General features: G+C 48.5%; 2 protein-coding genes across 2 annotated transcripts in view; both read right to left on the bottom strand.

Annotated features, from left to right (window-relative positions):
• Positions 1-1294: 1294 nt before the first annotated feature.
• On the bottom strand, positions 1295-18418 carry LOC144115870 (uncharacterized). The gene is made up of 5 exons (XM_077650462.1): positions 17997-18418; positions 16066-16210; positions 7109-7281; positions 3446-3540; positions 1295-1698 (listed from the first exon to the last, which is right to left on the bottom strand). The coding sequence occupies exons 1-5, from the start codon at positions 18076-18078 to the stop codon at positions 1495-1497; spliced, it is 699 nt and encodes a 232-aa protein (XP_077506588.1). The 5' UTR covers positions 18079-18418; the 3' UTR covers positions 1295-1494.
• LOC144115871 (uncharacterized) overlaps positions 18205-25235 on the bottom strand; it is a 61629-nt gene continuing 54598 nt past the window's right edge. Inside the window, exon 10 of the mRNA XM_077650464.1 lies at positions 18205-18259. Coding sequence (XP_077506590.1) covers positions 18220-18259 — 40 coding nt within the window. The 3' untranslated portion in view covers positions 18205-18219. The remainder of the gene's footprint in view (positions 18260-25235) is intronic.

The following is a 25235-nucleotide window of genomic DNA, read 5'->3' as shown; positions in this document are numbered from 1 at the left end:
TTTTATTGTGAGCAGCGAAAAGCATTCGTGAGAACAAAGTCCTGCTTTCTTTCGCATGTCAAGGTGAAACTAGCGGTTGATGTTAATTTTTAGCTTTTGAGACGCGACAATTATCCTCGGATGTATTCGTTTGCAAGATCGGTTCGCCGACCACCCGTGTGACGTCGGTCGCGTGGAAAGGATGAAATGTTTAGGCCTTGTCTATCTAAGGGGCATTACGTCATTCTTACGTGCATGTCACCGCAACTTCACAGTGACCTAGCCTGAAGAACTTTGTTCATCTTGCGTGAAAGATAGAACGAACACAATGTTTAAAAGGGAGCAGTCGCAACGTCCGTCATTTTTTTCGCTGTGTTCGCTTTTCCTGATTTATAATTTTAAAGTGTCATCACGAAAGGTTCCCGGTACCTCGCTTCTTCGCGCAGATCGTAAAATTATAAAAGCGAGTGCGTAATGAGGCATTTATTATGTAGCTACAAAAGCAGAAAGAAGGTTTAGAGTTTGGTCATTGAAGGGATGACCAAACACTGCATGTCTCCTCTAAGATGTAAAAGCAATGGCGCCACAAGAGCGGGCGTAGCAATCATGCACGCCCTGCTTAAGGTGGCATATTTGTACACCGAACGCGCACTGATCTACGATCTCTCATTTCGGCCTTTTCACATTTCCGTTCGATCGTTGACACCTAGCATTGAATTCGCTTGCCTGCGTCTATTTTAGACGACGACCATCAAATTGACTAAAGCCACAAATCTTTGCAACTGTTCATGCGTGCCACAAGGCCCCTAAACCCGACTGTAGTTTAATTCCTAGGATGTCTTGGACATCAAATATATTTCCTCAATCAACACAGTAGTACCGCATGCCGTTCACAACTTCTGGCTGCATCGAGGCAACGGGGCTCCAGAGTCTTCAAACTGTGCGGCTCATATGAGCTGCTTTCTATTGAGATAGAGGCATTCGCTGAGAATGGTATGCATCCCTTACATCCTTCACTCGCATTCAGCTGTAAAAAATACATCTCGGCATCAAAGCTTCATTCTCGTCAGGGAGAACTGTAAGAGTGGCAGATCGGGCTAGTTGGTAATTTTCCATAATGCGATACAGCGCGAATAAAGACGGGGACGAAGCGAGACAAGACACCACAGCACTGTGGTGTCTTGTCTCGCTTCGTCCCCGTCTTTATTCGCGCTGTATCGCATTAGGGAGAACTGTGCGCTGAATCATTAAGTACATAAAGTGCATGCTCAGGCACAATGCACAAAGAGCGAAACTAGAGTATAGTCACGAAGGCGCTGCTTGAAATTATCACGTGCGTTTATAAACAAGAAATAAGACAACGAGAATTGCGCGGCCACATTGAGTCCCCCACCCCTGGGCGAGCTGTTCCCCAGGCGCGCTGACAAGTCCTCGTGAGCGCGCCCCGGAGCGGATAGGGCACCCGGCAAAGGGTCTCGCCGGGAAGCCACCGCAGCCCACACTCGCCGTTGGCTGTCAAGGTGTGTCGACGAGATCGAAGTATACGCAGCCCTCTGAGGAGGTCCCCATGCCCCCCTCGCCGAATGCGGGACGCCTGGCACGCTGGCTATCGGGCCTCACCCGATCAGGCCTCCGATGGCAGCCGCTGGTCCGCCAAGCACACGCAGGTGGCCCGCGTGCACAGCGTGGCCGCACAGAGCGTAGTGTACCGGACACGCCCTGCGGATGCATTAAGCGGACATTGTTGAAGCTACACTCTGGATGCCCTGCCTAGCATTACAAAGCCAACGTGCGACTTAGCTATCACTGAAAGACAGGGGCGCGCTTACGGAAGGCTAGAAAAAAAGTATGGCGCCCTATCGACTCGCAAGCAACGCATTTCATCAGGAAATATGTAGAAATTCGGGCGAACTTAATTCGTTAAAAGGTCTCAAATTGTGTATTAAAAATTTTAGTGTAAAACAGTACTTTTCAGCTTATAGTCGCCGAGACTAATGGAATTTCGCGATCTTTGTCTGAAGCCTCCGTGACTTAAAATAAAATCAGCCACTCTAGAGCCGCGAGTGTGTTTCGAACTTGTGGCAGAGCGAACATATCAGCTTTTCTGGCCATTGCATTAGACGATGCACGGCGCCATCGCGGCAGCCGACCATTCCGCGTGTTTAACTGCCATGCAGTCTCTCGCGCTGTGCTTTGGATGTCGTCGTCTTCATCAACTTCCATCCGTGCGCAGTGGGTCCAGAACGCACCGCTATCGCATTGCCCTCTTAAAGTGCGGGAAGTCGCCTCATAATTTATTACTCGCTAACACCAAGCCCCCCCTCCACTCACCGATTTCGCCGATCTTAGACCTACACCTGCGCAACCTTTGAAAGCCAATCCTCAAACCAAAACCGATACCGATGTGCACCTAATTCGCACTCTAAATCCAAATCGTCGGTATATGATATACAGTATTTCGATATATGTGCAGTCTTCGTCAGAATTAGAGCCCAAGGGATTCGACCCTAAGCCGTGCAGTTGGGCCCGTCTATGTTTTCTAGAGGTGAGGACGAGAGCTTTTCACATCTTCGAGAGATTCGGACCCCTGGCGATGCGCAGCGCAGCACACAGCATAACCCAGAATGAAACCCCCTGGCCTGTGTACTTTTGACAAAGGATGGACCCTATCTGGTTATCAAAATTTTGTGGGAGATGATGGCCAACTATTAAACCATGGTACGTACCATTAGTTATTGTGATAGGGCGTATTTTTGCTTTTAGCACAGCGAGTCTTTGTATGCATTTGCACGTTGGTTCTCCGGGACCGGCTATACACCAATAGCCTTTGTTAAATTCCATCAACACCGCGTTAGATTATTTTATAAACTCGTGGAAAATTGATGCGGCTTTTGAATTTTAGCCCCTGACCTTGTGCGCTCTACGCGAATGCCTATAACGTCCGAGTCAGATATTTAACTGAACAGGAGTAATTCAAGATGTATGGTGGAGGTTGTCCTCCTGCAATGGCCGCGACTGGGTTGAATATGATGATGATGACCTTAATTGGTCGTTCTCAACCGTTCAAATCACATACAGGCTTTGTCAAAAATACACAGCCCAAGGGTTTCGCTTTTAAACCGCGGAGTGGGGTTCTCCAGCATACCTACCGGTGCTAAGCATCAAAGGGGAGAGGATGAGAGTTCGTTTCACAATCATGAGGTCTGGCACGCTGAGAATGCAGAACGAGCCACACTGCATGACCCAGAAGAAAACCCTTTGGGCTCTATACGTTTGGCAAAGGCTGTACCTTGACTACAGCAAGGCAGACGCAAAACCGAACGCTTCGGAGCAAGTGCCCGCACACAGGTTCAGAGCTCCTTGACCTAAAGAAATCTGACTTGAAAGCTCAACTTTTTAACACAGTTACCCCCCTTTTCCTTAGCACTTAAGGCGCCGCCACGTGCGTATCGACGGCAATGCTTACCGTTGCCGAGGCCGGTGGGCCCCTACGGCGGCGGCTGCTGCTAGTCGGTGGCGCTGGGTGCGGCCGTCGAGAGGTTGCCAAGGGCGTTGTGGCTGCTAATTGACAGATAAGGAAGATAAGCCAGGAGAAAGGCTTTGAAGTGGCAGACATAAACAGAGAAGTGCATAGAGCACGCCTTGGCGGAGGCTTTACACGAGATGTCATCCTTTTTAGTGGAAGGCAAGGAGCAGAGATCGGCTGGCGCCTGGCAGGGCGTGCAGTAGCTTTTGTAGGGTATCCACGGCGGCTCAGGGCGTACGGGTAGGTGGAAGCGAAGCAGGAAGTGTAACAATGGCGGAAAAGACCAACAAAATGACCACTAGGAGGTCCAGGAAGAAAACTACTAACAAGAAATTTAACACCAGGATCAGTCACTTATGAATGCAATGGGATAGAGAGAGAGAGAGAAATGGTTAGAAATAGAACAGCAGTTAAAGAAAAGAAGTGGAAAAAAAAGAAGTGGTTGTGCACGCGATATGCGAGACACATCTCAGGGATCTGGAAGATCCATCGTTTGGGAAGGGACCAACAGAACAATAACGGAGGAGGGAGAAGGAAGGATGGGTAGGTATGCTGATACGTAAAGGAACATATTGGCAAAGAATAAAGACAACTTGAAAAGAGCATGTCTGGGTATCAGGTACAATTGCCGTTACAGGACATGGAAAAGGAAAGGAAATCACAGGGGACAAATGCAGGCAAGAAAACAAGATCTAGTTAACTGTCTAATTGACGATATAAAGTAGTTTGGAGCCGGTGCCAATATTATTCTGCTGGGTTACATGAATGACCACATCGAAGATCTGGATCGATGCACAGAGTGTAAAGGGAAGTTAATGCTACACTTCAGTGAGCGGCACTACCTAGTTACTGTAAATAGAGAAACTAAATGTGAGAGACAAATCACATGGAAATCCCATAACAGGCAGACGACCATTGACCACAGCGTAATGTCGCAGGGTATCATAGAAGTAAAAGAGAGTCAAGAGAAAGAGAGAGAAAAGTCAAAAATAGAACGCAAAATTAAATGACGAACAAATAGAGCTCACAGCGACCAGATTATAGAAAGCTACAGAGAAACGCCCCAGGGAAAAGTGGGATTATAATCAGAACTACTGATTAGTACAAAAATAAAACAAAAAAAGTAGTAAATCGCTAGAGAACAAATAGGGAGCCACCAAGTTGGTGGCATAAGGAAATTAGGGAGGCCATCGGACAACGACGGTTGGCTTCAAGGGACCACAGAGAAGAAAAGAGGGCGCAGTTATCTGAAGAGGAAATAGGCCAAAAATTGGAATATTATCGAGAAAAGAAACAGTACGTACAGGTCCTCGTCCTGGCTAAAATAAAGCAGTCCTCTGATCGCTGGCTGGCTGCAGTTCGCGATTCAACTAAAGGGGGGCCAAATAAATTTTGCAGCCAAATAAGCTGGCTGAATAAACCAAATCAAATAAAGCAGGAAGAGATTCAAGATGCCGAGGGAAAATGTTTACGATAGAGATGTCGCCGTAAAGCACATAATCAGTTATAGCTCAGTCATTTAGGAATGACGATATGGTAATTTCCCCAAGTGAGGGAGCAATACAGGTCAGTACAAGAGAAAACAACTTAGAATTGACCAGTCTTAACTGGAAAAAGGCGGAAGCAAATACTCCAAAATACACCGCAGGAAAAGACGAAATTCCGATCTAGCTTATTAACTTGGCTCAAGAGGCAAGGAAACGATAATGAAAGCACTGGAGGCAGTCATAACAAATAAGCAAATTCCGCACAGCAGGAAACAAAGTAAAATTTGATTTATAAAGGGAAAGGCGATAAGATGAACAGAAAATCCTTCCGACCGATTACGATAACATCAGTTACATACAGGCTGGCGATGCAGGCGGTGAAAATAAAAATGCAGTCATGGGTAGAAAGTAATAGAATACTCGGAGAACTTCAGAACGGGTTCAGAAGTGGTAGGCGCTTAGATGATTACCTGTTCGTGCTTACCCAGTGCATAGAAATAGCTAAGGCGGAACACATACCTCTGAATTTAGCCTTTCTCGACATAAGCGGTGCGTACAACAACGTGAACAGGGAACTCCCGTGGAAAATATTAAAATATGAAATTACCGGTCATAAGTTAACTGATTTTCTGCAGGAAATATCTCTAGAAAATAAAGGTGAAATAAAATGGGAAGAGATTAAAAGTACGACAACTGCCGAGGTACACAAAGGATTAAGGCAAGGTTGTCCTCTATCACCGTTGCTCTTGATGCATCATATAAATATGGAAAGAAGGCTACAAGGAGGCAATCTAGGTTATAATCTGTCGTACTGATTAGGTGGAAAGGTCGTTGAGCAACTGCCGGGTTTAATGCATGCGGACGATATTATACCGTTAGCAGATCGCCAGGAAGATTTTCAAAACTGTGGTTAATTGCTGTGGAGACGAATGAGACACTTTAGGTCTCAGTTTTAGCGCAACTAAGTCAGGTGTTATAATTTTCAACGATACAACTGATCAGGAGCTCACAATACAAGGTCATGAAATACCTCGAGTGACCGAATACACATATCTAGAGGTATGGGTAAACGAAGGGCAGATGTACAGGGAAAAGCACGAGCAGTCTCTCATAACAAAAGGGCAAAGAGATGCCAGGATAATGAAACATAGGGCATTGTGGGGGTACAGCAGGCATGAAGCACTAAGAGGTATTTGGAAAGGAATAATGGTGACGGGGCTTACTTTGGGGAATGCAGTTCTGTGCTTAAGAAGTTCAGTCGAGATTTGAGGTAAATCAGAGAGCTGTTGGAAGATAAGCACTAAGTGCCCACGGGAAAACCACAATCGAGGCAATATAGGGGGATATGGGCTGGGCATCGTTCGAAACACTGGAAGCTCAGAGCAAAATAGTGCATGAAGAACTCCTGAGGAAATTGCACAACAACAGGTGGGCAGCTAAGGTATTTAAATACCTATACAGAAAGAGCGTTGACTCAAAATGGCGGAAAAGAACTGGAAAGCTAGCCAGTAAGTTATGCCAGACACGAGGACAAAGAAAGAGCTTTAAACGACAGGTTAAAAACGCGGGAGGTAAAATTCTTAAACGACAGGTTAAAAACGCGGGAGGTAAAATTCGATAAATTCAATGGTAAAGAAGCATAGTGTAGAACTATATCGATATTGGAAAAGGCAGATCACGAAGGAAGAGTTATGTAACTCGAGAGGCAGTGCCCTACTCTTTGAAGCGAGGTCAGGATGTCTTAGAACGCGCAGCTAAAAAAAAGATTTTAACGCAGATGATGACACATGTGCTGTGTGCTAAATCTGTAGAAACAACTGAACACCTCATACTCAAATATGACGGTATCCATCCGGATGTCGATGCAGGCAGAGCGACTTTTCCTGAGGCCCTAGCACAGTGACGTAAATAAATCTGCGGTGGAAGTTAGCAAAAAGCGACTGGAAGATTGGTGACTCAAAAGCAGAGAGGGGATATAAGGTTGGAAGTGTAGGAAGACATATTTAAAGAAAATGGCGAATTTTAATAGTTTACAATAGAGTTAAATAAAAATAAAGAAAAAAAGCTGAGGACGGTGGCAACTGCCATCAACTCGTTTCAAAGCAGACCCTCCTACCTTCCATCCATCCATCCGCTGGCAGCCATTCGTCGGGACCGAGCACAAGCCCACCCAAAGTGCCGCCGTCGGTGCCTTCGTCGCTGCAGTCGACGTCGGGATATTCGGCTAGCTGGCACTGGACGCGGGAGACCGCCGAGACGGAGATAAACTCGCGAGGCTCTCCACAAGGACTGCGAGCGGAAGAGTAACCACGTGCGGCATGTTTCAGCGTAAAGTGAGGACATTGTCGATCTGCTCGCATGGCATAGATAATCTCGCTTGCAAAGTTTTCGCGCTCATATTAGCGAGGGCCGGCGTCCTCGAGACCAGCGGATCTTTTCGGACTGCATCGAAAGTGCGGTTCGGAGACAAAACTGATGCACAGTTGATGCCAAGCAAAAACAGCTTACAACCATCTCGATATGATTTTAGCAGTGAGCCTACTTTGAGAATGATGCGTCGTCGGCAAACCTTGGCTTGACCACGTGATCACAACGTCACCTCACCGGCGGGCTATCAAAGGGGCTGCCTGAATAAATCGTTCCGTCTTGTTGTGTCATTCCTGCGTGATGCTATATTGCAGTGGCGACGAGATAGCGCGCCGGCGCTAGGCGAACTTACGTGCGCAAGAATGAGTGCCGGGCGGCCACCGGAATTCACGGATGCAGAAGGTACGTGGCCTACGTATCGTGTTCGGCTGGAGGCTTACTTCGAAGCCCATAGCATCGCGGAACCAACGAAGAAGCGAGCGCTGCTCATAGCTTCGCTCACAGACAGTGCGGTGCGAGTGGTGCAGGGGCGGTGTCATCCAAAACAAGTGAATGAGCTGAGTTACCAAGAAGTCGTCCAGCATTTGGAAGACCACTATGCTCCGCAAGTTAACGAGATCGCTGCAAGTTATGCTTTCTTCAGGCGCTCGCAAAAAGACGGGGAGTCTGCCCAGGACTTCATTGCGGAAATTAGGCGGCTAGCGGAGAAGTGCAACTTCGGAACGTCACTGGAGCGCATGTTACGGGACAGAATTGTGTGCGGTGTGCAAGATGAAGACGTCCGGCGACACTTACTGACTCAACGGAAGCTTACACTAGAAGAGGCGGAAGACTTTGTTGTCTCGGCACAGAAAGCCTCCCAGAACGCCAAAAGCATGCACTCTTCAGAGCCAGGAGAGGTACATTTTGCCCGTCAAAAGAGTCGTTCATCGAAGCCGCGCCCAAGGCTGGAGAAGTGCGATACATGTGGCAGGTGTGGTGGCGAGTCGCACACCGAGGCGGAATGCAAACACCTTCACGCGGTGTGCTACCGGTGCGGCAAACGAGGACATCTGCGCCGAATGTGCCAGTCCAGCACAAGTTTCCTTCGGCACGCATCGCACCCGGGAGGCCAACGACGCCAGGGCTCCTACGCAATGGCAGCAGCAGGGGACACGAGCTCGGACGACAGCGAAGCCCTGTACACTATTGCAGCGGTTCTCCACCAAGAAGCCAGCATCCGCAAGGTTCGGCCAATTTACAAGGCCATTAATTGGAATAACGTCCCTCTTACTATGCTGGTGGACACAGGATCACCCGTGAGTGTCATCTCCGTAGCGACGTTCCGGAAGTACGAGGCGCTGTGGCCGCCGTTGCGCAAATCACAGCTTAAGCTATCCTGCCTCTTGGGCGAACTTCCAGTTGTCGGACAGCTCAGTATGACGGCTACATGCGACGGGAAAGGCATTCCGGGTACGGTCGTAGTGGTCGACAGCGTCGGACCATCTTTGTGCGGCAGAGACACAATCAAGGCATTCAACGAGGCTGGGGTGGCAATGCTGTCGCGTGTGGTCGCGAGTGTGCAACCAGTTGAGATAAAAGCTGACAGCACGGAACTGCAAGAGCTGCTCAACGAATATGCTGACGTGTTTGCTCCAGGACTCGGCGTATGCAAGGGACCACCGGTCACATTGCAGCTGAAATAGAATGCGTGTCCAAAGTTTTTTAAGGCCCGTACGGTTCCCTACGCTTTGAGGGACAAGATGTCTGAAGCGCTGGACCAACTGGTTGCGCAAGATGTCCTGGCGCCTGTGAAAACCGCCGAATGGGCAACACCAGTGGTACCCGTTTTAAAGGGCGATGGGTCTCTCCGAGTGTGCGGAGACTTTCGTATGACAGTGAATGCAGCCACAGTGATGGAACAGTACCCGTTGCCTCGAGTGGACGACATTTTTGCTAAGCTGAATGACGGAGAAGTATTTACGACGTTGGACTTACGCCAAGCCTACAACCAGCTACCTTTAGACGCGGATGCCAAAAAGATAGCAGTGCTGAACACTCAGAAAGGCCTCTTCTGTTTCAACCGATTACCTTTTGGCATAAGTTCTGCTCCAGCTATATTCCAGAGGCGGATGGACGCGCTGCTGGGCGATATTCCAGGAGTTCAGGTGTACCTGGATGATATTATCATCGCTGAAAAAAAGGACGATGTATCAAGGCTGAAGAGGGTGCTGCAACGCCTGCGGGAGTACTGTCTCCGACTGCACAAGGATAAGTGCAAATTCCGGCAAGACGAAGTCACTTTTCTCGGCCATCGGATCGACGCTAAGGGTCTGCGACCAAAGGACGATAACATCAAGGCTGTTATCGAAGCCCCAGAACCTACTTCAGTGAGTGAGCTGAAAGCTTTTCTCGGACTTGTAAATTATTACGGCAAGTTCTTGCCCAATCTGGCCACTGTGCTGGCTCCGCTGTACGCCCTCCTAGCTAAAGGGGCCAAGTGGGAGTGGAACAAGGAACAAGAAAAAGCGCTTCAGAAAGTTAAGCAGGCAATTGTGGCTTCCAAGTTCCTTGCTTATTACGATTACGACCCGGATAAGCCACTGCGGCTTGAGTGCGATGCGTCATCAGTAGGCATTGGGGCCGTTTTGTCCCACCGTGTGAACGGTGTTGACTACCCCATCGGATTCCGGTCCAGGACACTCACAAAGGCAGAGCGTAACTACTCTCAGTTAGAAAAAGAAGCACTAGCACTGGTGTTCGGCGTCGCACGGTTCAAGGACTACTTGTATGGACATCGGTTCGTGTTAGTAACCGACCACAAGCCTCTTACTGGTTTATTCAATCCAGGCAAACCAATACCACCGATGGCGGCTGCGAGAATCCAGCGCTGGGCCTTGTTCCTTGGCAACTACAGCTACACATTGCAGTACCGCAAGGGCAGCGGGAATTCCAATGCAGACGCCCTCAGTCGCTTGCCATTGCCGGTTACGGAGCCGCGGGATGTCGCTCCCGACGAGTACGTTTTGTATGCCCAGTGTCTTGAGGAAACGGCGGTCGGCGCCCGGGAGGTTGAACAAATGACAAACCGAGACGCCACTCTTCAACAGGTCAAAAGGTGGATTGCCGACGGATGGCCTCCGTATCTACCGCAGGATCTTGAGCATCTCCGGGCGTACTTCAACAGAAGAACAGAGCTAACCGTGAGCCACAATTTGGTGTACTGGGGACATCGCATTGTTCTACCTATGGCGGCGGCAAAGCGTTTGTTGGGGCTGCTCCATGAGACGCACCCTGGTATGACGTCCATGAAAAGCACGGCGAGAACGCTGTTTTGGTACCCGGGTCTGGATTCTGACATAGAGCGACTGGTGAAATCATGCTCTATTTGTGCACAGGCCGCTGCGATGCCACCGGCACAGATACCTTTGGCGTGGCCAGCAACCGGGGAAAGATGGAGCAGACTACACGCAGATTTCGCAGGCCCAATGGACGGACATATGGTATTGGTCGTCGTAGACTCTGAAACAAAATGGATAGAAGCAATTCCAATGAAAATTGCCACATCGCAAACAACGGTGGACGCACTACGGTCAATATTTGCACGCTTCGGCCTTCCAAAAACCTTCGTTTCAGATAACGGTCCACAATTTGTGGGCGCCGTTTTTCGCGAGTTTCTGGCACGAAACAACGTAAAGCAACTCACAACAGCCCCTTATCACCCACAATCGAATGGTTTAGCCGAAAGAGCTGTGCGCACGCTCAAGGAAGGGCTAAAGAAAAACCCTGGAAAAGACCTGGAAATGCGTATAGCTCGGTTTTTGTTCCGATATCGCCGAACGCCTGTTAAGCATAGCAAGTCGCCCGCGGAACACTTATTCGGCTACCAGATAAGAACAAAGATGGATTGCATCACGCCCGGTGAGAAGTCGGCAGAAAGCCAGCGAAGAGTAGGTGCGACTAAATTGGATGTGGGAGAACCGGTCTGGATGCGCAGTTTCGGAGCAGGTCGCAGGTGGATTCCAGGAGTAGTGCATGGTCGACAGGGCTCCAGGATGGTCTCCGTTGACTCGGAGCAAGGTCTTCAGCGGCGGCACTTGGACCAACTGAGACGTCGGACTGAATCAGAAGACAGAGCCCCTGGAGAAGTTGGCAAGCGGGAACCTGCGGACGACGCTCCGACCACGTCGCAAGATAGCCCAGAAGCATCCGGGACGGAAACTGGCCCGCCTGGTTTGCGAAGATCAACAAGACAGCGACGGCCACCTGTACGCTTTCCTCTTTAAGGGGGGAGAGATGATGCGTCGTCGGCAAACCTTGGCTTGACCACGTGATCACAACGTCACCTCACCGGCGGGCTATAAAAGGGGCTGCCTGAATAAATCGTTCCGTCTTGTTGGGTCATTCCTGCGTGATGCTATATTGCAAAGAAGTTATGCTTTTCAAAACCATGAATTGCGCTCATTTCGCGCAAAATCGTATTTTTGCAAATAATGTAGCATAAACGTTTCCTATCCATCCATAAATCGCCGTGCGGCCGCGGCGGTCGAATTTCGATGGAGGCGAAATTCTAGAGGCCCGTGTGCTGTGCGATGTCAGTGCAAGTTAAAGAACCCCAGGTGGTCGAAATTTATGGAGCCCTCCACTACGGCGTCCCTCATAGGCTGAGTCGCTTTGGGACGTTAAAGCCCCATAAAACAAAAAAAATAACATAAATCGCCGTGCTTAACTCATCGAAGCGAGAGGCTTGGACTCGAATAAGAAGGTTTGTTGTCCTAATAGCAGGCTCCTCGGGTGAGAGAAAAAAGAAGAAAAAACTTTCCGCTCCGTCGAGATGGACAGAAGGGGGACTGGCCCAACATTTGCATTGTTCAAGGGGAAGAAACGCTTGCTATTCGATATGAAGCTGCTGGGCTCCTCCATTCTTGACAACGATGAAGCCTTTGCACCTGTTTTTACGCTAAAATTAAAATCTAACAGACAACAGGTAGTGGCTTTATAACAACGCTAATGGTGCGGGGAAAAGCCTTTGCATGAGAATGGATGCATCACGATTTATTCACGCATTCCTAAAGGTGATTATAAAGGGCAGCTTTAGAATAAAAACGAAAGCATTTCATGCACACACCAACCGCCCAAAAATATTCTTGAAGCTGTGAGCCTAGAGGCACACTGGCAATTTTTGCAATTGTTTTAAAAAAGTTGTTGAAATGCCTTAATTCAACAATATTGCACGTTGATGTGCGAGTTGACTGTTCATCGTATTGGACAATTTATGACTTCCTGAATTATATCCAACGCAACCTTTATTTAGTTGAAGTTAAAGTCTAACGGAATCCCGCATGGTACATGAAGCCCACCGAAAGTAAGGTGACGAAAAAACGTTCTGGTTCGTTCGCAATGAGGCAAAGCGTAGCAGAGCCGCTTTTTATATACGGCACATGAATGAACTGAAGCATCTTGCGTAGATGAGAGGCAAATTTCCGTCTTTGCGATGAAGAGCACTGGCTTTTGTCTGAATAGTCAAAGATTTGAGATAGAGCCCTGATTTCTTGTCCCTTTTTTGTGCAGGCACGTGTGACTGCACAAGCCATCTACTTTCTTCTCAACCTATATTTAGTTTGTTCATTAGGACCTTGTTCAGCGCAAGGGTGCCTGTATTGAATCTTGTGTGGCACCTGTACTACAAAATACCTTCCTGGCGAGTACTGGTCGTGTTCTCGTTGTGCCGTTTACAAGATGAGAGAGTTCACTGAGCGTCTAACTAGGAGGCCGGTTATTTGGCTGTTTTTAAAGAGAACCCTAACAGCATGAACACGGGTTGTGAGAAATAAGTTTTAACCGTTTTTAAACTCCATGGGAGAGCTCTCGCTGTCGTTTAAGAATTAGCAGATCATAAGGAATTGCAGCTTTTAGATATTAACATTACCTTGGCGTCAGATACCGTCTCATAAATGAATCTATACCGACCTCACATGAATCTGTAGTTCCAAAGACAGTAAAAACGCCATCACTTCAGTCTATTTCCTTAGGGAATCCTTGCGCACACCTGTTGCAGGGCGCCGCCGCGGTGGCTCAGTGGTTATGGCACTCGCATGCTGTCCCGAACGACGCGAATTCGATCCTGGCCGCGGCAGTCGAATTTAGATGGAGGCGAAATTGTAGAGGCCCGTGTACGATGCTACTTTAGGGCGCGTTAAAGAACCAGAGGTGGTCTTTTCCGGAGCCCTTCACTGCAGCGCCCCTCATTGTTATAACTGTGCGTCGCTGCCGCCATTAGGTGGCCTAATCATAAATGATCAGACATGATGCAGTCGATGAAAACTTAACTCATTGAATTTATCTACAGATTAAGTACAAACGATCGATAGCCAACAACTGCACATCTCTCGGAACGCTCGAGCAGTCAGCGGAGCTAGCTGCTCGTCGGTCGGCGTCCGGAGTACAACTAACTTCTCCCCACGCAGTCAAAAGCCACCTCCAACCACGGCACCTTTGGGAAAGAACTTCTGTTTTGGGTGGGCCGGCAAGGCTCTGACCTGATTTCCTCGGAAGATCAGAGTGCGAGGCCCCCCCTGGCTCTCTCCGTGGGAAGCACGGCCAGGTCATCTGACGCAGCGGAAGGCGACAAGTGGGAGATATACTGACAAATGGCAAAGAAAAAATAACAGTAATGGTCGGTAGGGTGTGCGCATCCTTGCAAGCAAGGTCGCACCACTCATAGCCTTAGTCGCTTTGGGATGTTAAGCCCCATAAAACTAAATGAAGCCCGTTGCAGGGCAGCTTAAGCAATAAGGTTAGCAGACTGAACAAAAAATAAGTTACTGCCTTTGGTTGTGCTTGCTTGAACAGGCCTACTAGACAGGTGAGGGCCGAATTGGTTCCCGATAGTACATTATCTACCACAGTTTGGAAAATGCGCCAAACGTATTCGCTCTGCCTGTTACTCGCAACCTAACTGTCACGAAGCATAGACACACCGTACATATTCCGAGTGGCTGAATATGTGCGCTGTGCCTGTGTGTATTTTAGCCCCATGCAGGGTGGTCGCTGCGATGAGCAATACATGCCACGCCGCTCGTGAAGTGCGACTCCGCAGCAGTCTACGAAATTCCGCTAACTTGCAGTGAGGCCTACGAAATACGGGCCCTTGCAGAGGGAATACATCTTACGAAATATTGAAGCTCGACATTACGGACGTGTAGTTGTAAAGAGGGCTTTTTGCAATAAATGTTTCCTGAAACAAGGGACATATAAATTAGGTTCGTTAATCAGCATCGCGGTCTATGTCTTTCCAGATTCAAAGACATAACAATGGAAGGAGATGATGTTGCTATAGCCGCGGCATCTGCCATAGAAACCTGAAGCACATGAGCTGCGGCTAGGGGGAAGAAAAGGACAGGGAGTCGTAAAAAAATGGGGGAGCAATAGTGATAAAGGATAGTGGTAGCTAGGGGGTAATATACATTAGGTACAAATACAGAATAACTATTGATACGAGATGATTTGGTTTTCTATACTTTCAGCACTGGATCGAAGGTAAAGCACGGAGCATTGCAGTAGCTGATAAAAGTGTTACGAACTTTAGGGACTGACTGTTCATTGTATTTCCTGCGTTGAAAGCTGAAAAGGTGCGTCACTGTTGTGACGCGCCTTTTCATCCATCGCCGTTCCGCTACAAGACAGAGTCGTTGTTTTCCGGATGGAAATTACCGTTGCGTGTTAGCGCGCCTATTTTTCTAAATATAGCATATGATGGGAGGAAACAGAGTTGGTCAAATGGTTTAGGGGAATCCCCCAAGGTGGAGTAGATTTGTAATAAGGGAGTAATTACTCGCTGGCGTCCACCCGAGAGCAGCCATACGACTACAAAGGAAAGCTATACAGCTTTCTCAGAAAACTTCGCAGTTAAAGAAAAAGAGAAAAACCCCCGACCAGGACGATTTTTTTTTAACTGCGAAGTTTTCTGAGAAAGCTGTATAGCTTCCATTTGTAGCCGTATGGCTGCGCTCGGGTGGACGCCAATGAGTAATTACTCCCTTATTATAATGGGAGGAAGTTGAAACATTTCGGACTGCAGCAGCAGTCGCCGGGTTCAGCATATTAGATACTGTGAAAGTATCTAAGACTGATGCAGGCATGCTGTCCAATGTTTTTTATTTTTTTTTCAGAAGTAATATTAAACGCTCCTGGCAATGCCAGGTTTAGGCTGCTCAGTGCCTTGCAGACATACAGTTGAGGATGCCCTATTCGACACGGCCACACTGAAAAACAGAACCGGGAACGTAATTAACCCCGTTTCATTTCGTTTTCGGTTCACTTGGCCATGACGCCTAACTTGACGAAAGCAGCAGTGGGTTGGGACTCGGAGGACCAGTCACAGACACGGCTGGTCTGGTCGCAGCGCCGCCGCATCGAGTGCAGCTGAGTCACAGAGATGGCCATTTCGTCGCACAACCACCACACAGTTTCTCTGCCGAGAAAGGATGAGCGCCGATAAAGCGCCCCAGTCACGGCAAACCGTTCGTCGTTCTCATTCATTCTTCGGACATAAATATGGAATGCGTCTGTGCAAAGAATTAGCATCATGGACGTGTTACTGCCCCGACCAGTGACGCCTAATCCCACCGCCTACGTCGCCGGTACTAACGGCTGACAGGGGACCAGAAAAATGAAAAACGAAATTAAACGCTACAAAATGCGGCGCCTGGTAGTGGCTGTACTCACCACTCGTGTCCTCGCTCAGCTGGGCATAGCAGGAGAGACACGCGAGCAAAATGCGCTGGTCGGCGATGCGAGTGGCGTTGCGGGTAGAGCCCACGCACGCGTGCACGTTGGGCAACAGCACCACAGGGTCCAGCTTGGCCTCGTCCTGGGGCCAAGGATATACGCGTGTAGTGTTTCACGAAGCCCCGGCACTTACCAAAAATGGTGACTGCTTGATAAACGCAGTGGTTTGTTCCCTGCTGCAACTTCGGGGCCAAAGCAAAAAAAAAAACGCCGTTTAGTTAATGTTAAAGTAGGGAACATCTGCTAAAGCATATTTCGGCCGCTATCTGAGATATATAGTCCCCAAACCAGAACCAGACTCCTGCATTTTTTAGCCATCATTTTTTTTTTACTGGGAAAATGTTAAAAATAAGACGAAATACTTATTGATAACATGCACGTGCTGGTTTCTAAAACGCATAGGTGCTGCCAAAATATTACGGTGCCATGCTTCGGCGTTTGAAATTTTCTGATGCGTTCCGAAGCGAAGATATGAGGGTTTCATTTGTTCAAACACGTACTCACCTTCGGCATGTGCTAAAATATATAAGTATAACAAGGTAAGGCGTGACAAGAGTCTGAAGCCCGAAGCGTGGTCTGTAACATTATGGTCGGTGTTTTAAGCTCTACGGGTTCTAGGACTGTGTATACATTAATAACCAGAGTAAAGTTATTCCGAGTTTATTTCAGTCACATTAGACGTCACTCTCTCAGGAGCACTTTACGTTCATTGTGCAGGAATATACAGGTCGCATTGTACTAGAACCAGTATGAACTCCTCTCACGACAAGCAAGCCGCATGCTTTGCGCGTGTGACTCATATTTAGCGTGGCTCTCGAAAGTATGGCTGTACTTAACAAACATGTTCCTATAATTGTATAGAAAAGCATAAATGGGATTCACGGATGAGAATTCATGGTAGTCCCTTATATGTCAAGTCTACATCTTGCTTGTAAGGCGAGCACAAATGCGCGATTAAGTACTTTCGGCAGCAAAATTGGCGGGACGTGTGTTCTCGGGGGGAAAAAAAGTTGTAGCTCTGCCTCGCGACCCAGTCGCGCGGTGCTGTTCCCAACTAATAGAGCATGTACGTCCCCTCATGCGCGGAAATAATTTTTTTTCCGCACACTTGTGTTCCATAAACTTTTGCTGCCAATAGTAAATGTCATACTGATAGTAACTAAAGGACGTAGCTGCTCATAGCGCAGATTATAAAAGAAAAACCTGACAATAAATAATCGAGGGGACTGAAAACAGTCATGAAAAATTCCGTCAGTGAACCTGCGGATGTCCCCGTGGGGACTGAGAAATTATGTCCAATGGAATTGTTTTAACACAAAAAGACGGAAATGGCATGGGAAGAATTTAATAAATTCCCCATGGTCAACACAAATAACTATACATCGTTCACTATTTGCAATGCGAAGAGTTCGCGCCGACTAACTCTCAACCAAAACCCGTACTGGCGTCCCCATTCCACATAAAGAATCGCATATTCACCGTGAGTAGAGGAGTACTGTTCAAAAAGCAACGAAGGCGCCATCTACAAAACAGTTTTCACTACATATGTAATCAAACAGTGGTACCCACGACATATGAACGGGGTGATATGCTGGTTTGAAATCATAGGATATACTACATAAGGTACAGGCTCTCGGCACCGGCTTGGAAACATTAAGGCCAATACCAAGCTTGAGGCATAAAGTGCCTGGGCTTCTCAAGCACAATAGCATGTGCGTGAATTACGCCGAATTCCGTTACCAGTACATAGTACACGCGACCACTAGGAGCTTTGTCTTCATTCAAGGGGTCGGAGTGGCAGCGTTGAAGCTAGCCTTGCGGGCCTCACCGAAGAAGTGTCGCCCGCACGAATGAAAGGTGGGGCTCACCTGCGCACAGCGGGCGCCGACGAACTCGAGCTTCTTGCGCAGAAGAAGCAGGCCTGGCCAGTGCTGGTCCTTCTCGAGGCATGCAGACAGCTCCTCGGGGCAAAGGCAGCCCACCACTCCTCCTAGCGCGATGTTCCGGGGGAATCTTGGGATGACCGCTGTCAAGGACACTAGGAGACGAGCTCAAGACAGCCGCCCTCTGGGGTCAGGTTCTGGGAACGGCTCAGCGGAGTTCTGGAAGCGCTGCACGAGCGCAGCCAGCGCTGCGCGTGCCGGAATGCGGTCTTCATTTTCTTCGCCACTTTTTCTTCAAGCCCAAGATGCATCGCTGATAATTCAGCGGGGATACTAGAAACTTGAAACATTTCAAAGACAGAAGCCTGTTGCGTAAGAAACCGGAGGTAAAATATTTACGCCGCATATAAGCAACAGTTTACATGCCAAAAGATGACCCCTCAATTTTTCTGACGACATAAAGCGTGTCGTGTTTTAACAACTGCAGCGCATCCTCGACGACGACTCACCATGGTTTTTCAGTTTACTTCCCATTGCCCTTGTGTACATGGGTCGAGGGTATTTGATTATATTTGATGTGCTGGCAACGGGCATTCCTTGCGCAGCTGACACGAGGAGGCCGCGCCTAGAGAAAGAGTCAAGTCAGGCTTTTGCTTGCACTGATGCAGCAGTACGTGACGTATCCACTAGAGTTATGTGTAAGCACGCATTGTGAGTCGAGAATCGTTGTGGCGCTTGGAGAGGATGGTGCACACCGTTAACGCTATGCCCATTTCATTTACTCTGCCCATTGTATCTACGAACTATAGTGCCGTTTCTTTCTCAAGCAATAAAGGATCTGTATTTTAAAACAAAAAGTAACTAGAAGGCATTTTAAGTGCGTAGTTTAGAGAAGCATGAAGCACTCATAAGCACATCGGTCGTACTGGCATTTCTGGATGCCTAAAATATTGTAATCGGAGCCCTTTCGGGTGCAAATTCGGCGACGCTTTAAGAGGTTTTTTTTCAGGAAGTCCTAGTAAAGTGGCTGTATAAAATTATATATCAGTAAGTTGACCACCTCCTTGACCTTGTCGGGATTAGCGAAGTAAGAAAAGCGCATAATTCTGCAGCGTTACATGCCTTAGCCGAGTTGTGGTTGTTCTTAGCCTATCAAAAGACAGCTAGTTTCTCCTGTTTAGCGACGTCCTCTTTGTCGTAGTCTTCGCGTCCGCACGAACCTCAGAGTACGAAGGCTTCGAGAAAAAAGAAAAGAAAAAGAAGATTGCTCCCGAGCCGACAGCAAATCTTTTGCAGTGATTTCGTGTAATTGTCGTTCTCGTCGTTTTCTCAACTGTACACTTTGTACGAAGTTGGGCAGGCTCGGGGGCTTGGCTACTCTACTCCGGTCTCCACCCTCTGGGAAAGGCCAATTCTGAACCCAACTGGGAGCGGAGGACCTAACCTCTACCGCGATGCCGACTACGCTACCCTTCAGTCACGAGCCCGCCCATTCATTCTTAGGCTACTACGGCTGTTTGTATTTATAAGGTTCAGTTCAGTAGCAGTAAAACAAAAAGTTACAAGACTCATAGCAAAAGCGTTGCAAACGCACTGCTCGAAAAGATCCTACCATGCAGATGGCAAGAGCCACAAACGTCTATGCCCACACATGTGTAACACCAAAAAGCACTTATTTTAACCGTCCTATAACACAAATCAGTCGCTAAAGCGTCCTGCGGGGCGTCCTCGTTGTTTTAATCCTTTCGCGATCCAGCTACATAGCGCTCATCACTCGTCGTACCTTTAGGGTAAACGCTTCAACTTTTTAGGTAGATGTGGTGGCCGCAGCTGGCAAAGGGCAGGGTTAATTGGAAAGACACGGGAGAGGCCTTTGCCCTGGAGTGGACGTAGTCAGGCTGATGATAACGAGGACGGAGGAAAGTGCAACCTGATGATGGTCACCTGGTGGTGACGGCTAACCGGTAGTCAGAAACACAGCGAAAACGATTCCAAAATAAACACTTTGTTGGGGCTAACTCGAGCCTACAAAGAACGTAATCACTCGGCGGTGGCGATAGCCACAAGCGCGCTGGGCGGTCATCGAACATGATTCCTGCTGCTCTCAGCCGCGCTCAATTTAAAGCTGCCAAGGAACCATCGAGATAAGACGCCGAAACAAATACAATCTTGAACAGAATGAAAGCAGCTGCTCGTGGCTGCAATCACTTGAAATAAGTGTGGTAGCATCTCGCGTCACAAGCAAATGATAAAGAAGAGTGCCGGCGGGCTTTCAGCGTACAAAGGATCGCGGCGATATTATGGACGGGGTGAAGCTGTAGCAGGAATGCCACACACCGGTAGAATACCGGTGATCAACATCACGAAACGGGGCAGTTCTCCCCGTTGTAAGGATTCTGGCGACAGCCCGTCTGGTACAGCTGCGTAGTCGGCCCGGGACACCTGCAGCCGGGGTCACTGCACGGCGATAGGCATCTTGGCTCCCACGGCCTGTCCCCGCTTGGGTTATTGGATTCGAGACAGACGACTCTGCCGCCGTTTGTAAACAACATTGCTACGGAAGCAGTTAGTGACCGCCGACCCAAGCAGGGGTAGCGCACGCATTCTACTGTGCCGTCTCGCTGGCGCCTCGCCTATTCGGACTTCCCGGAAGACGTGTTCGGCTTGACAGCGTGAGAACTGTCGTTCGGACGCGAAGACACCGCTCTCTCTGGTGGGGGCGATTGTCCAGCGACACCCTCTCTCTCCGGCGAGACATATGACGGGGGCGTGTCCCTATGTGAAGTGGTGTGTGTGCGTGTGTGTGTGTGTGTGTGTGTGTGTGTGCGTGTGCGTGTGCGTGTGCGTGTGTGTGTATACGACAGCGCAAGTTAGGCCACGCCCAACCTGGCGAAGACCTCCTCGAACCTGGGAAATCCTAGGGACCGGACCCTTTTAAAACCGGACGACGAGTGCCATGAGCAGGAGGGTGCTGCGGTCGCCGAGGTGTGTGGACGTGCTCCCATAGGCTTCGTCAACTTCACATGATTCCGCATCAATTTCTATCGAATTTCGCCGAAATTCTTGCACCAGCAGTTTTGTGAAGTTACAAGGAATCTGTGGATACCCGATTTTGAGGTGGGCCATCATTTGTGAAGAATCTACAAGCACTTTTCTGCCGCGTCCACGCCGCCGCCGAACTGAGCCTAGGCGTGTACGCCAAGAGCTAGGCTTAACCGACGCGCACACTGCGCGCCGGCCCAGGAACGCGCCAGCTTGGGGAGACGCCACCCAGGCGAGACACCGGGCGCGACACGAAGAGAATGGCAACTTCTACCGAAGAAATGGATAGCTCCGCGGAGGATTTACCAGCAACGCCGACTACCTCAGCAACAGCTAATGGACAAGAGGACGAGACGGGCTGGAAAGTGGTGACCAGCCGAAAAACGAAGAAGGAACGCGCCGAAACCACTGCGTAACTTTCACAGCAAGCACAACATACAAGAGGCGGGCAGATGAGCTCTTCTCGCACGCCTCCTAACATTATGAACCGGGTGATAAGAGCCTCACGCATGCCACCCCTACTGCAAGACATCAAGATAGTGCTTCGCCCAAAGGGCGGCTTGAACTTACAAACGATCGGACCTACCTTAGTGAGCAAAGCGCTCATGGCAGCAGTAGGACTTGATCCAGAGCAGACCACGGAGGACATTATATGTCGCAATATTACGCAGAACATCATGGTGGCGAGTACGTCCTTTCGAGAAAATACAGAAAAGTATGCGGCCGTAAGGGCTATCCGAATAGCCGACATAGAGTACGCAGTCAGCGCTTATGAAACTGCCCCAAGCGATACCTGCAAAGGGGTAATCAGATACATCGACACTGCCAATGATCACAGGACGATTGAAAGAAACATCGTGAATGACCGTAACCCCCTGGCACTAGCGGCGAAAAGAATCAAGAACTCAGGATCGCTGATCATTGTGTTCGATGGACTTCGCGTCCCAAACTACGTCAGATATGGACCCACACTGGTACCCTGCTACTTATATCGCAAACAAGTGGACATATGCTTCGTATGCGGCAAACTCGGACATCGTGCGGACGTTTGCCCCGAGCCGGGTTCCACCGAATGCAGGGGCTGTGGAATTCCTAACCCCACCCCATCCCACGTGTGTGATCCGAAATGCAAGCTGTGCGGGGGCTTGCACGCAACGGCGGCCAAGGTGTGTAGGCAACGGTATCTCACTCCATACGTAGTACGCGCACGACGACAAAGAGCGCGACTGGAGCAACAAGAGAAGGCATAGCTGGACGAAGAAAAGCAACACTCGGAACGCGGCCGATCTGCGTCAAGGACGCCGGCACGCAGCCGCTCCCGCTCCCGATCGAGGAGCCGACCACTTGCGAGGACAAGCAGGAGTCGTTCAAGAACACAGGTGCGCTTCGGGGGAATGAACAACGGCGGCGATGGCACGTGGGCGGACAAGGTCAGAGGCGCTACGACGACCACTCCAAGGGAAATTGAGTCCCGCTACGCAGCAGCAGCGGTAGGCAGTGGCTGGTCGACGCACAGCTAACTTCTCATCCCCTGCCTTGCAGATCTGAATCTGATCAACAGCCCGAATCAAGCATCACGTGGAAGAACCCCCGCCGTGCCCAATAGCACATCAGTCTACCGGACAATCAGCGACTACGTCACCACACTGCCGCTATAAGAAGAGACACCCCGTCAAGCCTGGCATTATTGCACGCAGCAGCAGCGGTAGGCAGTGGCTGGTCGACGCACAGCTAACTTCTCATCCCCTGCCTTGCAGGTTAGTATCGAAAAATTTCTTTTTGTGTGCTTGAGATATTTCATACTGCTGCTCCCGCTGCTGCTGTTTGTGCTTTTGCCTTACTATTCAAATGGAGAAAGATATTTGCTTAGCATGCCAGGAAGCAATCACGGATGACTCCCTTGTCCTGACTTGTTCGGAGTGTGGATTCTCCTATCATGCTGGAAATTGCTCGGGAGTGGGAGAGGCAGCGGTAAAATCCAAACCAGAGATTGACAAAACATGGCTGTGTCCTACTTGTAAAGCCTCTAAACTCCGGAGTCAGAGCTCCGGGAAAACGAAGCCTGAGCAAGGTGCTGATGTGGGAGCTAAGCTGACTATTATGAACAAACGGATTGCCTTGCTCCTACCACTTATTGACAAAATAGAGGACCTGTTGTCTGTGAAAGAAACTGTGAAAAACATTGAAAAAACAGTAGAGTTTTTGTCCTCTAAGTATGATACCCTACTTACACTGGTGACTACCCAGGGACAGGAAATCTCCGAGTTGAAAGAGAGAATGCAGAAAGTAGAAACGGAAACATCGATCGAAGAAGTTAAGAAACTGAGGAGGGAACTTAATGACCTTGACCAATACAGCCGCCGCCAAAACTTGGAGGTTCACGGTATTGAAAAAAGTGAGGGCGAAAACTTGCTCGTGAAACTAAATAACGTCGCACGCAAGCTCAACATCCCAGAGCTAACCGCGAAAGATGTAGAAGCAATACATAGGCTGCCTGCAAGGGAGGAAAACACTCCCGCAATCATGGTACGCTTTTCTTCGCGTACAACCAAGGAGCAGTGGACCGAGCAAAAGACACATCTGGTAACTAAGGTTCCCGGCGTTCGTTTCCTTGACAATCTAACTCCTCTGAACAAGAAATTGCTGTGGGTGACAAAATCGAAGGCACTCGAGCGTTCCTATAAGTTTGTCTGGCAAAAGAATGGCAGAATCCTTGTGCACAGGAAAGAAGGCGACAGCGCTATCCAGATCAGAACTGAAGATGACCTGGCGAAAATGGTGTAGCAGAGCGCGTGCGCTCTGATTCTGTTTTTTTCTTTTTCATGGCTGCTTACACCCCAAACTGCGGTTATCATAGCGCTATCACTTTCGCCAACATAGTCAAGGAAACACAAGCACTGAAAAAAACAGCATCGTTTTTTCACCTTAACGCGAGAAGCTTGCGAGACAAGTATCCTGACGTTTGTGCGTACCTGGCAACGTTAAATCATGAATTTACCGTACTTGCATTTTCGGAAACTTGGTTCAGTGATCAAAAGCATGCAGTGAAGCTTGATAACTATAATTATGAATCGCTTGGTCGATGTAACCGACGCGGTGGAGGCGTGGCGCTCTACATCAGTAAACGCCATATGTACAGTATCATCCAAGAGTACTCTGCTATTACGGACAACTATGAATCCCTTGCAGTCAAGTGTCAAGCGTTTGCTGTGACGGTTGTATACCGGCCACCTTCAGGATCCTTGGTTGCATTCTTAGATTTTTTCGAAGACCTTAGTGAGCATTTGTTATCCTTTAAGTGCCCAGTAGTCATTTTGGGAGATTTTAATATTAATTTGCTTTCCTCTGATTTGTGTTCCAGTAAGTTTCAGGATTTAATACACTCGACCGGTCTAATAAATGTTATTAGCATACCTACTCGTGTGACTGCAGATAGCCAGACATTAATTGATTTGTGTTTGACAAGTTGTCATGACAATGGTGTGCGCTCTGGAGTTCTGACAACAGGCATCAGTGACCACATGCCAATATTTTGCTTCCTGCCGGTAACATCACAACCTCAGTCACACCAAAAAGCTCCGCCTCGTAGACATGTCAGTACAGCTGGAATAACACGTTTTCGTCATCTTTTAAGCAGTTTAACTTGGGAAAATGTTTGAAATGTTGCACATCCTAATGATGCATACAACTGCTTTCTAACTGCGGTAACTCAACAATATTATGATGCTTTCCCTGCAAGAATTCTGAAAAAACCTAAGCGTGCAAGAAAGCCTTGGATCACAAACGATTTATTAAACAAGATAAATGCCCGAAATGACTTGTTCAACACGTTTATTAAGACTAAAGATATAAATAAACTGTCAGAATATAAAAAACTGCGAAATAAGTTAAGTGGTGAACTAAAGAAAGCTCGCACAGCGTATTACGTGAACAAGTTTACGGCAGTGTACAACTGCCCTCAAAAGGCATGGACCTTGTTTAATTCAATTCTTTCGCAGAGAAGTGACACTATACCCCATGAGTTAGTCGTAGATGGCACAAGCCACGCCGGTGAGTCACTAGCAAACCTATTTAACAATCATTTTCTTACGGCTGGTGCATCTCGCAGCAGCTCGGTCAGTTCATACCTAAATCTAAGTAATACTGAAATAGATTCAATTTTTTTGACGCCAACCACACCAG

The sequence above is a fragment of the Amblyomma americanum genome, chromosome 1, assembly GCF_052857255.1.
Source record: "Amblyomma americanum isolate KBUSLIRL-KWMA chromosome 1, ASM5285725v1, whole genome shotgun sequence".
In the NCBI taxonomy this organism is placed as follows: Eukaryota; Metazoa; Arthropoda; class Arachnida; order Ixodida; family Ixodidae; genus Amblyomma; species Amblyomma americanum.
This window is presented reverse-complemented; position numbering and strand designations above follow the sequence as displayed.